Source organism: Solanum verrucosum, unplaced genomic scaffold, assembly GCF_900185275.1.
Source record: "Solanum verrucosum unplaced genomic scaffold, falcon-dt-bn FXZP01000170.1, whole genome shotgun sequence".
Taxonomy (NCBI): Eukaryota; Viridiplantae; Streptophyta; class Magnoliopsida; order Solanales; family Solanaceae; genus Solanum; species Solanum verrucosum.
Genome location: NW_026020395.1, coordinates 237198 through 255025, shown reverse-complemented (window position 1 = coordinate 255025; position 17828 = coordinate 237198). Strand labels below are relative to the sequence as shown.

General features: G+C 28.1%; 3 protein-coding genes across 4 annotated transcripts; all 3 read right to left on the bottom strand.

Moving 5' to 3' along the window:
• Positions 1-4845: 4845 nt before the first annotated feature.
• Positions 4846-8156, bottom strand: LOC125839284 (protein trichome birefringence-like 42). The gene is made up of 5 exons (XM_049518263.1): positions 7936-8156; positions 7190-7361; positions 6124-6299; positions 5827-5985; positions 4846-5092 (listed from the first exon to the last, which is right to left on the bottom strand). Exons 2-5 carry the CDS (start codon positions 7313-7315, stop codon positions 4846-4848), a joined length of 708 nt encoding a protein of 235 aa, XP_049374220.1. The 5' UTR covers positions 7316-7361; positions 7936-8156.
• Positions 8157-9542: 1386 nt separating this feature from the next.
• On the bottom strand, positions 9543-11850 carry LOC125839348 (protein trichome birefringence-like 43). Its single transcript, XM_049518341.1, has 5 exons — positions 11533-11850; positions 10542-10713; positions 10226-10404; positions 9892-10050; positions 9543-9801 (listed from the first exon to the last, which is right to left on the bottom strand). Exons 1-5 carry the CDS (start codon positions 11796-11798, stop codon positions 9543-9545), a joined length of 1035 nt encoding a protein of 344 aa, XP_049374298.1. The 5' UTR covers positions 11799-11850.
• Positions 11851-13655: 1805 nt separating this feature from the next.
• On the bottom strand, positions 13656-17646 carry LOC125839347 (protein trichome birefringence-like 43). Of its 2 annotated transcripts, XM_049518339.1 has the most exons (5): positions 17311-17646; positions 15090-15261; positions 14639-14817; positions 14088-14249; positions 13656-13972 (listed from the first exon to the last, which is right to left on the bottom strand). In XM_049518339.1, exons 1-5 carry the CDS (start codon positions 17568-17570, stop codon positions 13696-13698), a joined length of 1050 nt encoding a protein of 349 aa, XP_049374296.1. In that variant the 5' UTR covers positions 17571-17646; the 3' UTR covers positions 13656-13695. The 2 variants fall into 2 exon arrangements, with proteins under 2 accessions (XP_049374296.1, XP_049374297.1); XM_049518340.1 differs by lacking the exon at positions 14088-14249 and having other exon boundaries at positions 13656-13948.
• Between the last annotated feature and the right edge of the window lie 182 nt (positions 17647-17828).

Genomic DNA, 17828 nt, shown 5'->3' with positions numbered 1-17828 from the left:
AAGTATCATATTAATCATGTGCTGGTATTTATATTCATTAAAATTAATCAATCTTATTATAGGTCAATTATAACGTAAAGTCGTAAACCACACTTGATTTTTATGTCAATAATTAATATTGTATGTAGACGGAAAACCTACTTGCTTATTTGCTATATTCCCGTGTTTTTGCACGGCTTAGCTCATTTTTCAAGTCCTGTTTCTCTCTCACCTCCTTTTCATTTATATCGTTCTAAACAAGCCTATGAATAAAGCATCGATTTTTTGTATAGAAATGCAAAGGTTCTAAATCTTTTACTTCATATTATGAACATAATTCAATCGAATTTGTCAAGAACGAGCTGACAAATAAAGAACAAATTTAGAATTTAAAATTTAAATATTTTTGAGTTTGAGTATCAAATTACTCGATTCTAATGTCTAAGTGAAAAAAAATTATACTACATGAATTCTTTAAGACAAAATAATTAAGTTTAATTAAATTATTGAGTTCTATAGAATTTTACCTCTGTGTGCCCGCATGTATGAAGTTTATATTATTCTAAAAAATACTTAGAAATCGGGCTTGTTTTCTTCTTCTTCTAATGATCAATATATATATATATCTTGATACTTTATTCTTATTCTTCATGAACACATAAAATATATTGAAGTGAACTGTTATTTTATGTTTTATGTTCTTTCTAATAGTCTAATTAATTTCCCAATAATTTGTTTTGTCTCTCAAATTATTGAATATTTATTCAGTAAGCTACTTGAAGTCAAACTTGTTTTCTTTTCTTTTAGTGGTATCACTTGATACTTTATTCATGAACACATAAAATATAGTATTAAAGTAGAGTGTCATTTTATTTGTCATGTTCTTTCTGGCCTAATAAATTGACTTTCCAATCGTTTGTTTTGTCTCTCAAATTAATGAATATTTATTCAGTAAAGTACTTGGAATTTAGCTTAATTTTCTTTCTTTTAGTGGATGTCTTGATACTTTAGTCATAAGTACATATCCCTCCATCCCATATTAGTTAAACATTAAATATAGTTATCTCGTACTCTATTAATTGATCACCTTAGTAAATTAAGAAAACACTAATTGATTTTTTCTCTATATTATCCTTGCAATTAATTCTTTTTGAAAGTGTTCACATTTGTTTGTAAAGTTTCCAAGAAGTTTTTAAGGGGTGAATTTGTAAAATCATCTTCTTATTTTTTATTTCCTAAGTACCGTGCAAAATGAAAAGTGATCAACTAATATGGAACTGGAGGAATAGTAAATACGTAGTCAATTAATCCATCATTATATTTATTTTATTTTTATTTTGGGATAAAAAAAACTATGAAAATTGCTTTGATTTTTTGTTATAACCTACATAACTCATATTTGTTGGGAGAAGAAATTTGATTTCCTCGATTGCACCTTCAAGGACTTTCATTTATTAAAAATTGGCACATTATGTTTAATTTTTTCTTTATTTTAATTTCTTTGTCTTATTCTTTAATTTTTTAATATTAAACATAATATATGAAAAGTTAGAAATAAAGAATTATTTAAAATAATAAAAATTAATGACAATCAATTCTAGCAGAGGAAACTGCCAACCATTTTTTTTTATAAAATTTAAATGACATTAATTTGACGGAAAGAAAATTAAAATGTCAAAGTGAAGAGTACTATGGGTATCCACAGACCACAGGATGTGAGTCAATGGTGTTATGTCCTGATAATACGAATGAAGATTATAATGAGATGAATAAAATTTGTAATTTTTTTTACGTAATTTTTTAATTAAAAGTCTTGATTATTACAAATTCAAATTAAATAAGTATTAAATTCCTATTATAGAAATCGAACATCTAACGAAATGCCAAATAAAAATACAAATTGTCAATCGTACTTTTAATGCTAAGTTGCCAAAAGAATAATAGCCTCTAATAATTGGAGAAAGAATATTATGTGAAAGAATTGGTCAAACTCATTATAAGACACACATAAGTTTACGCGTTATGAAATAGTACGTGCATGGTCCTTTTCTACTCATTATAATATTGATTGATGGGGAAAGCCGCTAGTTAATATTCATTTCATTGAATTTTATTTGTAATATTTTGATATAAAATTATAAAAAAAATTTATTAATCTTTTTTATGATCTTAAGTATATCATGATAATATTATATTATTATAAAGCTCTTAATATTTATAGTCGAACATATTATGATATCGATATCAGAGTGAAGCTAGACTTCAATGTGTATAGATTTGACCGCGAATCAATTAATTTTTGTTCAAATTTTGTATTTGTATTAAGAAGCTCGTGACTAATTAAATTCAGAACCTGATACCAGCATTTGATAATATTATCCTAAAATTTAGAATTCATGAAGCAAAAATTATGACTCCACAACTTTAATTTATGTAGTTATAAAAATTTCTCATTATACAAATGTAGAAATATAAAAAAAAAATGTCAAACAAAGTCGAACCAATAAAGTATTAGAATTTCTTCTAACATTATATTAATGTTGATTATGACATACCATTGATTTTAAATGTCGGTTTTACTTTTTGCAAAATTTGGTCCAATTTAAGTACCACCTTAAGAAATTAAGAATGTACTCATTGGTATTTTTTTTTATCAAATCGAACACTCACTAATAAAGTAAAAATTCAGACTGTCAATCAATTGATCATATTCTTATAATAACTTGAAATTATATCATTTCTCAAAATAAATTCAATAAAGTAAAGGTGTTGATAAAAAATATGATGCTGTTAGATTGTCAATAGATAACTGATTTGATATAGAAAAATCGTGAGATAATAGAATATTGGTGAAAAAGGAATTGCAAGATATATTCATGTGAAGAAAAACAAAGTTATTATAACTTATATGTAACAAGAAATTCTTTTTTAATACTAGAGAAACAATGTGTATAGAACATTTTATCAAGTGAAGGTCAAGAAAACGAAAGCACTAAATTGGTACCAATGATTAAGAAGCTATTTGGAGAAGCTATTTATGTTTGTTGCTTTCTTAGTAAATAAATTAGTTTAAAGAATTATACATAGTGTATATAGTTTTTTTTTAATGGAATAACAACATTATTAGAAAGCATAAACAACGCATTATTATTTTTGGATATATATCCAGCTGCACTTCTTTACTTGATTAACAGAAAATTAACAACCTTATTTAAAGTAAGGCACCAATTAAGGTTGTGCAAGGTCGGAAGAGGCTCCTTTCCATTGATGATCTCTTTAGTTTTTCCCAGTGCTACCTTGTATATAGTTGACATGTGTTCATTTAATTTTTAATGGACCAGATTAATTTTCTTGATCAAACATCATTAACCATGGTTATTACTATTTCTCTTTCTCTCTCCATTAAAAATTAAATGATCACGTGTCAACTATACAAGGTAGCACTGAAGAAACTGGAGAGATCATCACTGGAGAGGAGCCTCTTCTTGCAAGGTCGGTGATAAATACTCTTTTATTTTTTACTTGAAGTCTCGAATATAATGCACCATTTAGGTGTATAACTAAAGAACATTTTAGTTGCAAAACGTGCATATATCAGCTATGTAAACTTGAGTCATGCCTTATAAATCTCATCATAATTTTCCTCTTCCATTCCAATATGAGTTTCACCTAAAAAATCATGTACAACTCATCTTCAAAACCTTGTCAAATTATAAACTTGTCAATTCTTACTTGACTCACACTCATCGGTCCGCCTCCATCAAAAACGCCATACTCACACATACTTAAGTTTCTTGTCATCCCTAACTAAAACCCATAAAACTAAACGAAGAGAATAAATATTTGAAAAAAATTAGAAGTGTTTTCAAATCGACAATTCTCTAGAATGAGAACACATATTAAAATCAATATTGGGAATATTTGCATGGGAGAATATTATAAATGTTGTAAAAACGGCGGTGTTACTCGACAAAAAAAAACGCGCTTATAATTACGAAAAGAAAAATTAGAGAAAACAAGGTTGGTATGAGAACGCGTTTGTCATAAATTAATCTTGTCTAATTATATTAATTTGATTTTTAATCAATTAGTTAATTATTATAAACTATATTTCTATTCTTTGATGAATTATTAATGTTAATTCTATCCCGAATGTGGAATTTTTTCATGTCAAATCTAATTTTTGAAAACATTTTTCTTGATAGTCCTGAGGATCTATCGGTATACTCTACCTTCTCAGAACTTCGTTAATTGACCAATCTTACTGGCTAGCTAATAAAATAATTATAAGAGGTTAATTTTAAAATGTTCAATATATTAAAACCGTTGATTGAGATACTGATGAGACGACACTGAAAAAGAAAACATTTTTTTGAACTTATTAGCTGGAAAAAAATATAATGGGACTTTAAACTTGTTTGTTTTGTGTTGACGTTGACCAGCACTTCATAATAAATACAAATACATAAATCTGGAATGGGTCAAAATCAGATTCAAACTCTCCACTCAAACTGATTTCAGATCTTTTTAAGGAAGCAAATGGATTCGAGCCTGGATATGAAGAAAATTATGTCGGGAGCGTCATCTTCAATTTTTTGAATCATATAGTGTGTGATCCGGATAAAGGATTTGAACATAAAATCTTAAAATTCGATAAAAAATTATTTTCATCAATCTACATAATACCTCGTAGACAACGAAAACATTAACTTATAAGGTTTTGATCTTGATAGGAAGTTGGCCGGTTGAGTCTCATTTATAATGTACTAATCCGATTAATTCAGATTTGTGCCGTACAACTATACCTTTATATGCATTTTCATGCAAAGAGTTAATTTAAGATTTTAAAAAAAAAATGTAGTAAAATTATGAAATAAGAAAATGATAAAGGAGTTGATTCCATGCATCAGGGACCCCAGGTAGACACCAATGAATACAATCCATGCTATTACTATAGATGGATTGATGGCCGTCTGATCTGTATTGTGATAATCTTGTTATGTTGATCAAACGGACGAATAATTTTGACATAGTTTTCAAAACTTTTTCTAGCTCTATTTCTCCTGGATGTATATTTCCTGGACTTTGTGCTGGTCCTGTTTTTCCTTTACATCTGAATATTAAAAAATAAAATTAAAAAACTATCAATTTCAAGATATATTAATATAATTATATAATTACCATCTAAATGAAACAAGAAGTTAACAGATAATAGTAATTTTGGTCCTTATTAGTAAATTTTGCTTTTTGGTACTTGTGACATACTCTGTTTTAATTTATGCAAAAGTGTCTGATTAGGTAACGTGTAAGAGAAGAAAAAAGGAATTTAGAAATTTGTGGCCTAGGACTATCTACAAAGGTTTCTATAATTATAAATTATTTCATTATTAAAATGAAAAGTTTAAAATCAAATAGTTACTAAATATAAAAATATGATATTGTTTTGATGACTATACATATAAAAAAAATGTCATATGAATTGGGATAGAAAGAATATACCTCAACATATTTAACCTTAAATAACTAAATAATGTCTCTTTGATCCCTTTGGTAAAAAAGTATGTTTTATGTAATTTATTTATAGCATTATATCACTGTTAAATATGGAGTGACAATACAAACTTAATGTAGTGAGTAATCATTAAGTAGTGGGATCGAAACGATTAATAATTATAGTAAATTTATGAATATTTATAAGCAATGAGACCAAAAATCGCACGGTTCAACAAAATAAAGGTTTAATATGTTTAATCAGATATCATAGGAATTAAAATCAAAATATATCAATAACCGAGGAACCAAAAATGTTATTAACCCACAATTAAATTTATAAAGAATGATACTTACCCCTCATGATCAGGAGAAACTCCTTGAAAAAAGATTCTTGTTTTTGTTGAATTAAGATTAGTATCAGCCCATTTGGCCCATGTATTTAATCCTTTCTTATAAAGTTCCATTCTATCCATATCTTTATACGTAATATTCCCTTCTTGAATCACATTCCAACTGCAAAAATAAACAAATAATAATATCTTGCATTAAATGGATAATAATTAATTAGTAGGACATACAATAATAAACATACTATATAGTATATTGAAAAAAATATGAAAAATATTACTGTATATCACATGTATATCTCACGTTTGTTTTTTCCCTTTGCGATCCCACCAATGCCATGTATTAAAAACCAATACATCCATTTGTTTCCAAATATTTCCAGAACTAATTGAATCAATCTTGAGTACCCTTGAGCCTTTTTGAGTAACAGTATCAACAATGAGTGGATTCCCAAGGAACAATAACCAAATATTGTATTCCTATATTACAAAAAATGTTATGTAAAAATCAAAGAGTGGACAAAATATGAACATATATATAAAGATGATTTAAGATATATATGCTGATAATGAAAAGAACTTGTATTCTCTATTAGTTTATTTTAACATGTTGTAGCAGATAATTTGGATTATTTTACAAGTTACTAATCTCAATTCCAAGGAACAAGTACCAACTATTGTATTCCTTTATAACAAGAGATGTTATGTATAAACAAAGAGCGGACAAAATATGAATAAGGAGGATTTAAGTTATATAAGCGGATAATGAAAATAATTTGTATTCTCTATTGGTGTATTTTAACATGTTGTAGCAGATAATTTGGATTTTTTACATGTTACTAAGCTCAATTTTATATTATGGACAATTTGATGTAATTATCTTTTGGGATAATAGCACTTCTACTCCCTAAGTTATATATTGATAAATTTTGCTTCTGGTCATTGTGATATATGACTTGCTGTATTTAGTCTTTAATTAATTAAAATGTATTTGTTTGTTTCTTTCATGTTAAAAGTTGACTATATGTTAAAATATATGTTATCGTCAAATATGGAACAATAACACAAATTTAACATAATACACGAGTAATTAAATGGAGGAGCGGTCAATTATAATGGTAATTTTATGAATATTCACAAACAAATAATCAAAAATGCACAATTCTATTAATTGATGATTGTATACGTGCTTATCAAATATCATTATGATGACTAAAATCGAAATATATCAATAATTGAAACACCAAATAAACAAGTGCTACTAATTCTTTTATATATATATATATATATATATTATCAATTGATAGTGTAAATAAAATATTATATTGTCAAATTATAGAAGATAAATTTGAAAATAATATATGGCTTACCAAAAGGGTGAATGTATAAATCTTTCCAATTTTGTCCATGCTATACTTGGCTTGTGGTAGTGAAACATGAAGCATACATGCAAGAGAAACCCATTGATTTTGACCAAGTGAATCCCCAACAAACATGATGCGTTTTCCTTTGTATTTTAACACCAATTCAGTTCCATTGAATCTATAAGAATTAGAACATAAAAAAGGAAAAAAATGTCAATGATTAATTAATTCAATAATATTGAAATCCTTAATTTAGGGTGTATTTGGTACGAAAGAAAAGATTTTTCTATAAAAAAATAAGTAGTTTTATTTTTTATCTTTTGATATTTGATAAATAAATAGAAATTATTATCTCAAAAGTAGTTCTATATACTTTGACAAATACTATGAAGCCGGTGGAGGTGAGTTGGGGTGGTGGGAGTGCGATACTAGTGGGGGTGTTAGGATAGATGCAAAGTCAAGATATTGTCTATGAATCAAAACTATTAAGTTCTGTTAAACCCTTTCCTACGCTCTATCCCTGGAGACAATCAACCTGAAGCATCAATTATGAAATCTATTTATCCTCTTTTCACCAGGAAAATCATTTTCCTAATATTTCAGAAAAATATTTATAAAACATTTTGATCGATCAACTAATGAAAAAATCGAAAAATATTTTGTAAAATTGATCTTTCCTCTGTACAAAACACACCCTTACTAACCAATATTGAAACAATAAATTAAACAAACTTATTTCAAAAATCAATTACCTTGGCAAATTACATCCAACTGGTTGCCATCTATACTTGAAATAATCTTTATCAAGGCGTCCATTCTTTTGACAATCAAATGAGGGCTCAATAAAAGGACAAGTTGATGCATTATATAGAGAATATGATTCATCAAGAACCCAACTCCCTTTGTAAATATCACACCCCTTATTTATTCCTACTAAATTTACCTCATTGAAGATTTTGGTTTTTGAATTCAAGAAAAGAGAAAGTGCATAGATGGTTAAAAATGTTGATACAATGGCAATGATAGATATAGAGTAACAAACCATGAGAAAAAAGTTCAATTTTTTTTTATTGTATCAATAATTTGATGTACAAATGAGGGAACTTTGGTCTTTTGTATGTGTGCAATATATATAGGTGAAGATGAAATGTATTAGATGAATTTCTGAAATGGATTCATGCATGTGTTCAATTTTTTTATGTTGCATAAGTGATCATGATGATTAGTAACTTATAGAAAGTATTAATATCTCCTCTAAACAACTTGTTTGGATGGTTGTAGCTATTGTATTATATTATATTGTACTGTTAGATTAAATACAGTATTTGTTTTGATTGTTACTTGAGTTTTATTGTATATCGTATCATTAAATTAATCATTACGTAACGATCAATTTAATGTGATCGCATCGTTACCTTATTATTTTCTTCTCGTCATAGTCATGTTTTATCCCTTTTCCCTACCCTTTTGTAATACTCTGTCTCATATCCTACTTTTCTTTTCGGTTTGTTCTTCAAATTGCTTATGTGTAGCATTATGTAACGGACGACAAACAATATACAATCTATCCAAATATTGTATTTATCAAAATAATACAATACAATACAATACAACACAATATAATACATATATGAAATAATTATATGTAACGACCATCCAAAGGTAAGCTAAATATTTTTCATGAAAAATATTACTTGTTGATGTTTTGCTTTATTTATCAATTCAATGGATGTTGACGGCTTGATTTGGAAACCAATAACTTGTGTCATTAATTGCTAGTTCCACTCTTTGATTCACTTCACTAATTATAATATATGCTAATTATTATTGCTAGTAAATTTTGGTTACTTGCTTCCCCTATCTTCATTCAACTTAAGGGTCTCGATTTCCATGGTTTAAAAATTAAGGTTCTAAAAGTTTCCATCGAAACATACATAAAAAAAATCATTTTTTAACATAGGGAGAAGAAATTCGATTGACAGTTCTGAAAAGTACGATGTATCTAGTTTGTCAAGGATAGATCTAGAAGTTTGCTTACAGGTTCACGTGAAACTCTTGAAAAATCTACTTAAATATTTGATACTGAACTGAATTATTATTATAGAATGAATTTGAATCGATGTAGAAAATCATAAATTTTAAATTCTGAATTCGCTTTTGTGCAAATTTCCAACTTTAGTTTTTCAAAACTATCAAAACAGTTTGACTGGATTATTTAGATAGAGATGGGGGAATCATACTGTTGGACTTTGGCCCAAAGTTTTGAAGTTATGGGCTTTTCTTGGAAGTCAATAAGCATTTTTGCGATTTAAGATGCATTATGGATAAATAAAAGTGAACGAACAGTAATATAATTGATCTATATTTGATCAAGAATTGCACTTAATAGTACATTCCAAGTATCAGCAACACCAGCAATACACCAATGTGTGCAATCCACATATCTGTGTCCACCAAATCCATAAACTGATGGATGACCATCTACTCTATATTGTGACAACTTTGTTACATTCAACAAATGAACTGATTTATTCATCCCTCTCAATACTTTCTCCAACACTATTTCTCCAGGATGTTGTCCTTGTGTACTCTCCGACGGTCGCGTTGCTCCGGTACAACTAATTTTATAACCAAATAAATATACTGTCAGTGTATAAAACTTCAACATTAAAAGATGTCACGTAAATTGGGACGTGTGTTGAACTTACTTGTCATGGTCAGGAGAAACTCCTTGGAAAAATATTTTGGTTTTTGTGGTGTCTACTTTAGTGTCCACCCATTTTGCCCAAGTATTCAATGCTTTCTCATATAGAGTTACACGATTTGCATCTTTGTATGTAGAGTTTCCATCTTGAACAAAACCCCAACTACAAAAACAATTATAAACTTATAATCACAACAATATGTTCTATGTACTGATGATGTAAAAAAATATATGTATAAACTTATGTCACATATAAGATAATGTTGAATAAATTTAATATCTTTATTGATTGGTATGATAACTAACGTGCTATTACATGTTAAAATATGAGAACTTACGGTTGTTTTCTACCGGTGTGAAACCACCAATGCCAAGTATCAAAGACGAGGACATCCATTTCTTCCCATTGAGCCGCGGCACTGAGAGAATCGAGCTCTAAAACTCGGGTTCCATTCTTCATTTTGACAATGTCTACTAGAAAAACATTTCGAGATACCAGGTAGGACGTGTTGTATTTCTGTAAAGAGTAGGATACGAAAGTTTATTTATATACAATGAAAAGCTCTATTTTGAAAATGTATTTCAACAAGAAGTTTAAATAAGTCGACTTATATTTCCATAGACTAAATTTAACGTTACAGAAAACGTATGTACCGGAAATGTGAAGAAAGAAGTGGATCCATTCCTCTTGGAGATATATTTAGCTTGTGGATCAACTGCATAAAGCATACAAGTGAGAGATTGCCATTGATCCACACTTAGTGAATCTCCTACAAACATCACCCTCTTCCCCTTTAATTTGAGCTGAAATTGTGTAGCATTAAACCTATACACAAATGAACATACATGACATCAAGGGCAAAATTAGTCCTTTCTGAATAAGGAAAATTGATTTTTTTTCCTAATAAAAGTAAAGAAAATAAGTTTTGTGGTTGGCATTTCATAAAAGGTGTTAAATAAGCAGGTTAAGTTGAGTTTGGACTAGTCAAAATTAATTGAGTTAATAAATCTGAGTGGTTATTGACTTCACCCAAAAGCTAGTTGAACTGAAATGAGCTTAAATTATATAGGGCATAACTCAACCGTCCAATAAAACTTTTTTTTATTGTTACAGTAATATTATATCAAATAAAAATAAATCTTGTTAAAATTTTTCATGGGTGAATTTGGATTACCTATCAATCCAATATTTTATGAGCTGAAATGGACGAGTCAATAACCCACCCAAACATGAATACGTTCTGTTTTCACGAGCTAATTTGCCACCTCTCTTCTCCCGCCTCATCACCCCACCACCCTCACTCCCCACCCTACCTCCCACCAGAAATTACCCCTCTCATCCACCTTTGACCTATCCAACCCCCACCATCGAGCCCACCTCGATCTCTTCCCTACCTCGAGTCCCCAACCGCCCTTTCATCATAGTATTTTCCTTGATTATATATAAATATCCGGGACAAAATTTTCTGCCTACTCCCCAACATAATAAAAAAAGGCAAGATTTTTTTTTTTTTCTAAAATACACATTTCCCTTCCTGTCAACCACACCCTAATTAATTGTTCCATAAAAAATAACTAAATTAAGTACATAAACACAAATCAAAAACTAAAAACAAGAACAACATAGATTTTTAAAAAAATGTACCTAGCTAAATTGCACCCATGGGGTTGCCATCTATATTTGAGATAATCTTTATCTTGCCTTCCATTATTTAAACAATTAAATTGTTTTTCAATAAATGGACAAACAGATGAATCATAAAGAGGATAATCATCATCATAAACCCAATTTCCATTAAATAAATCACAACCATTCATTCCCAATTTGTTCACATCATTCATCAACTTCCCATCTACATTTTTCAACATGAAAACAATAAAAAATAATACTAGAGAAAAACTAGCCATCATTATAAGACACGCCAAAAAGTAAAAAATAAAAAGCTTTAGTCTCTTTTTATTTGTGTCTATTTGATACTTGGAAGGGTCCTATATATACATAATATTTTTTCTTAAAAAAGAATCAATGAGAAAAAAGGGCATTAATTATTTTCTTTAATTACTAGTCATTAATAAAATATCCAAATAAAGAAAATGAGTAATTTTATTAATGAAAAAGGAAGTAAAAACAAAAAGACGGTGGAAATAATAAGTAGATTAATGTATCAAATTGGGAATTATGTAAACATAAAGTGCATGATATATGTTGGTTAGTAGTTTACAAGTAGTAGATGTGATAAATAAGTATATAATAAATATCTTGAATCACAAAAAGATTTAGTTAAAACTACTAATCTATTAGAATGAATTTTCTCTATTTTCATGTCCTTGATTCAAATCGATAACAAGAAAGAAACTCAAAATGAAAGACAAAGAAAACAAAGGAAATGATCTAGATAACGTGGAGCAATTTAAACTCTTGATTAGAATTAAAGAGAATTGAATTGTGGCTGACTAATTTCTTTTCCAATTGTATATAAAAATTAATTCTGGAAGCTTCTCCTCACACCCTTAGCATGTTGGAGAGTAACATTTGTTAGATTGATTGTTGAATGTGTACAAATAACAATAAGATAAATGTATCTCAGTATTTTTATTTTCGTATACAATACTTGTACAAATATTAAATTTTGATTCAATACAATCATCAAAACAAAAAAAATCAAATATTTTCTCCACATTCTTTTATGGTATCAGAGCAATAGATCGATCCAAGTTTTTACAATCATTTCATTCAAATTTCATAGCCTTTCAAAACAAATTATCTATAGTACAAATTTCGCATAATTGAATACACTTTTGTACTAATGAAAACAATCCTTTTGACAAAAAAATAATAATTATTTTTCCATTACATTTCTAAATTTATGCCTTGCAAATTTAAGCTATATATAAGGATAATTTGATTCATAATTTTTCATTAAATGAGCATAAGAAATAAAAATTGAAGACCATCATATTTGAAGGAATTTTTTTTAAAGATCACAGTAAAAAGCCAATCCTTGCAAAAACTTGGTTTTCAACTACTGGCAAAGTTAAGAATTTTATCACAAGTGTTTAAGATTTAAAATTTACATTAAAATTAATTTTAAATTTTTATATATAATATAAATTTTATCGAAGAATTTTCAACTGATTATCCTTCACTATATGTGTCTTCAAAAAACAATGAACTCGAAACACGTTTACATAAAGTTAGTCGAACAAATATTTTTACACATGCCCTGACATGTCAATCAAGAAACACAAAATACAAACAAATCCTTCATTTCTATGGAAAAAAAACCACAAACCACCTTATATATAATTACGAAAATTTAAGTAATTACATGATTTAAGATAATATAATCTTTAAAAAATTCTACCATTTGAATTTATTACAAAATTTCTCTTTTAATTTTCCTTCTCTCTAGCTCTTAACATTTAGATACATCACTGCACCTTTATCATATACATTACAATTTTGTTTGTCTACAATGTATCTGGTATTAATGTTATTGTTAATACATAATCTCACTTATTTTAAACATAAATAAGTATGAATCTGATTTATAGTTATGTATCTGATACATAACTTATATATTTAATACATAACTTATATATCGTTTGCTATGTAGTAATGTATTTGCGAGTTCTGAAAAATTTGGAATTATTTTAATTTGAAAAACTTTCGAAATAGGATGTAAGTAGCGCTCAAACGGTTGGAGTTTCTCTACTTTATACATATATAATTAACATATGATGAAGATATTAATATTGGACCATCACTAGACATAATAATATAAAATGTTATTAATGTTTTGATTAATTATCCAAGAAGTGCACTTAAGAGTAAATTCCAAGTATCAACAACACCAGCCAAACACCAATGTGTACAATCCAAGTCCCTATGTCCACCATGCCCAAAAACTGAAGGATGACCATCTGCTCTATATTGTGACAAATTTGTTATATTCAATAAATAAACTGATTTATTCATCCCTTTCAATACTTTCTCTAGTACCAATTCTTCTTCATGAACTCCTATTGTACTCTTCAATGGTTGCGTTACACCTTGACACCTGTTTGAACCTGAGATTCCAGGGCTAATTTTGAAATTAAGTATTATTCGTTAGTGTATAAAACTTAGACGTCTATTATATATTATTTCGCAATAAATAGTATAGTATAATTATAAGTATAAATATTTGTTGAACTTACTTGTTGTCATGGTCAGGAGAAATTCCTTGGAAAAATATTTTGGTTTTTGTGGTGTCTACTTCAGAATCTACCCTTTTTGCCCATGTATTGAGTGCTTTTTCATATAGAGTTAGACGAGGTGCATCTTTATATGTAGAGTTTACATCTTGAACAAAATCCCAACTGCAAAATTAAAGTAGACCATATATAAGAACATGACATAGTAAAAAAACTTAAAATTTCAAGGCATATATTATGAGTTAGGTTGATTTGAAGTCGAAATTTTATTTCAGTACTAAAAAAATCATTATTTGTCATTGATATTTCTCATTAAAAAGTGTTTCAGTGTTATTCTCATAGATAATTTGATTGAATTAGTAAGAAAACAAAAAAAAAATAGTAGTATTTTCACAAGGAAAAATTAGAAAGCTTTCCAGCATTTCAGAGAGGATCTGTTTTTCATCTTTCTAGTGGGCTAGTTCAGTGGGAAAATCATGTTTTATAATATAAATTTCTCATCTTATGAAATAGTCGATCTAGCTCGTTATAAATATAATTAGATGATGACTTACGGTTGTTTTCTTCCAGTATGAAGCCACCAATGCCAAGAATCAAATATAAGAACATCCATTTCTTTCCATTGAGCTGCAGAGCTCAGAGAATCCAGCTCTAAAACTCTAGCTCCATTGTTCTCCGTTTTAATGTCTACCAGAAAAGCATTTCGGTACATCAAATACGACGTGTTGTACTTCTGCATTAACGTGTTCAAGATTTAATATATACGTCAGTGATCGAGAATTGATCTATTCATCATAGAGTAATATGTTGTATAGTCAATATAGGATTTATTCTATTTCATTATTTATGACAAGCATACTTGTCAATTGTCATGTTTCACTCTCGAGAGTGAATTTGAATAATTATCATGGTGAAAATGTATTGTAACTTAAGATATTGGTCAAAATTTATGTAATTTGACTTTAGAGAAGCAAAATGTGACAAGTATTTTGAGACGGAAGGTACCGGGAAAGTGAAGATAGAAGTGCCTCCAATCCTTTTGGAGATATATTTAGCTTGTGGATCAGCAGCATGAAGCATACAAGTTAGAGATTGCCATTGATTTAGGCTTATTGAATCTCCTACAAACATCATTTGCTTCCCCTTTAATTTCTTTTGAAATTCTGTAGCATCAAACCTACCAAAAAATTAAAATAAAATTAAGGACAATAATATATTTAATTTACGATTAGACGACAAGCTCGTATATAAAAAGTGAAGTTGTGTTTGAACATGAACTTTAATTTTTTTTAAAATATGAGTGAAAAAGGAAATTGTTCAAAATTTATAAACAAACAATATTTTTTTTGGAAAAAAAATAAGAATAAAAAATTCTACGTCCAAATGACTATTATAAATTTCTAATAAGACCAAAGACTTCTAACAAAGTGCATCTCTTTTTAATTTTTTTTTTCAACGGATTAACCGCAGCCGTTATTGCTACAACCTCCGCTACAGGCTCTATTCTTCGGGTGAGCACCTTATGATGAGAACTTTGTGCACATTGGGTAAATCTTTTACTGTGTAATAGCTTACAAATCACAATGTAAACCGTACTAGATAAGCCCTATACGACAAGCTCGACTCAAAAGACATTGAGGGGATAAATCTCGAGTCATCCATCTGGACAACCATCCTTTAAACCAACTGACCCATCGGACAAAGTGCATCTTTTCCCCTAAAGAATTCGGATGTTCATTTGACATTTTATTTTATAAATATATCTTTTGCTTTCTTAATTTCATTATCTTAACTGAATAAACAAATAATTAAATCAAATAAAACAGACAATTTGCAATTGCACATGATCAGCCAGCTTGGAAAATCTTAAACAATATTAAAGTGTTTAATTTGATTTGCTTATATTGTTTTCTAGCTTTTGTCCAAAAAAATTCAACTGTCTTCTATCTGCCCAAGTGATAAAAAGTTGCCATTATGTGACATGTGAAATGTGATAATTTCAGATTTTTTATTTAATTAAGAAAATCCCAAACTTGGAAATAAACTCTCTTTAAAGTCTAAACACTCATAACAAACTAGCCAAAAAAATGCAAACTAAAGAAAAACCAAAAATAGAATGTCCACAAGTCTCGTGATTTTTCTCAGTTAAGAACTTATTTACTTATCATTAATCTTAGAAAAATGAGAAAAACTTTTTCAATAATAGTATTGCAAAGAAGACGTTATATCATGATTTTTTTTAGACACATTTGGTTATAAAGTATGAAATTAAATTTCAGAATTTTCAAGATTTTGAAAAATAATAATCACTTAAAATTACTCACAAAAAATTCAAAAACAACTCCAATATGTAATCATGACCAAATACAACTAAATTTTCTACTATCATTTTTTTTAATTTTTTTTTTTTTTCAAATTTCACAATAAAACCTAGAGAAAAAAGCTTATAGGAAAAGTGGATAAGATGTATCTATCGAGCAATCCCATCCAGCAATTAATTAAAAGCAATGCACGTTATTTTCCAATTAGCTAGCAATGATCCCCAAAATTGATGAATCCAAACACATTTGGTCCTACAATCTTGTGACTTTTTAAAAAAAAAAATATATATTTAAAAACAAATACTAGAAACGTACATACGTCTGAACTCTGATGGAGTAAGTTTAAAAAAAAGAAAAAAGAAGAGTAGAGTAATTAATAATTTTTTCTTAAAAAAAACAGAAAATAAAGAAGACAAACAAACAGTCACGGGTTAAAACTTAAAACGTTTCCACTCTAAAATTTAGAAGTTGTGCAGACAGATAAGTAGAAAAACAAAGGCAAAACATAAAACATAACCCTACCCTCCAGTCTCATTTTAACTGTCGTTTTAATTTTTTTTCAACATTTTTCTTATTGATTTAACATAAAAATTTGATGGGGATAAATTTTTATCGTACCAATACTATACAACAATAACAATCGTAATAACACGGTACATGTAAGGTCTGAGAAAGGTAAAATACACGTACAATAACAATCGTAGTAAGTACAATCAATATGATCCAACAAGTAGGGTCTGAGAAAGATAGAGTACACGTACAATAACAATAACAATGGTAATAACACATTTAGTATCATCGAATAAGTAAAGTCTGGAAAAGATAGAATACACAGTACGTAGACCTTATAATAAGAAGAAAAAAAAAAGAAATGAAACATATAATTAAAGAACATAAGAGTATACCTGGGTAAATTGCACTCTTTGGGTTGCCATCTATATTTAAGATAATCTTTATCTACCCTTCCATTCTTCAAACAATCAAATTGTTTTTCAATAAATGGACAAATAGATGAATTATAAAGAGGATAATCATCATCATAAACCCAATTCCCTTTGAATAAATCACAGCTGTTGATTTCCAATTGGTTAAAATCATTGATTAATTTCCCATATACATTATAATTGCTCAACAATATGGAAAGAAGAAGCAATAGAGAAAACATGATTTTTTTTTCTTTTTGTTGAATTATTTCTCCTTACTTTTTTTTTTGTCTTCAAAAAATGTGAGGAGAAAATAATATATATTAAAGTGATAGATATAGAGAATCCTATATATATACATGTAAAATAATTACAATAATTAATGTGAGAAAGAGAATTACAGAGAATTAAAGAAACGCTAAGAATGTGATAAAGAAATTTAAGTATGAAAAAAGAAAGGTTCACATGTTAGTTAGAGTGACACTTTTACCAACAATTCA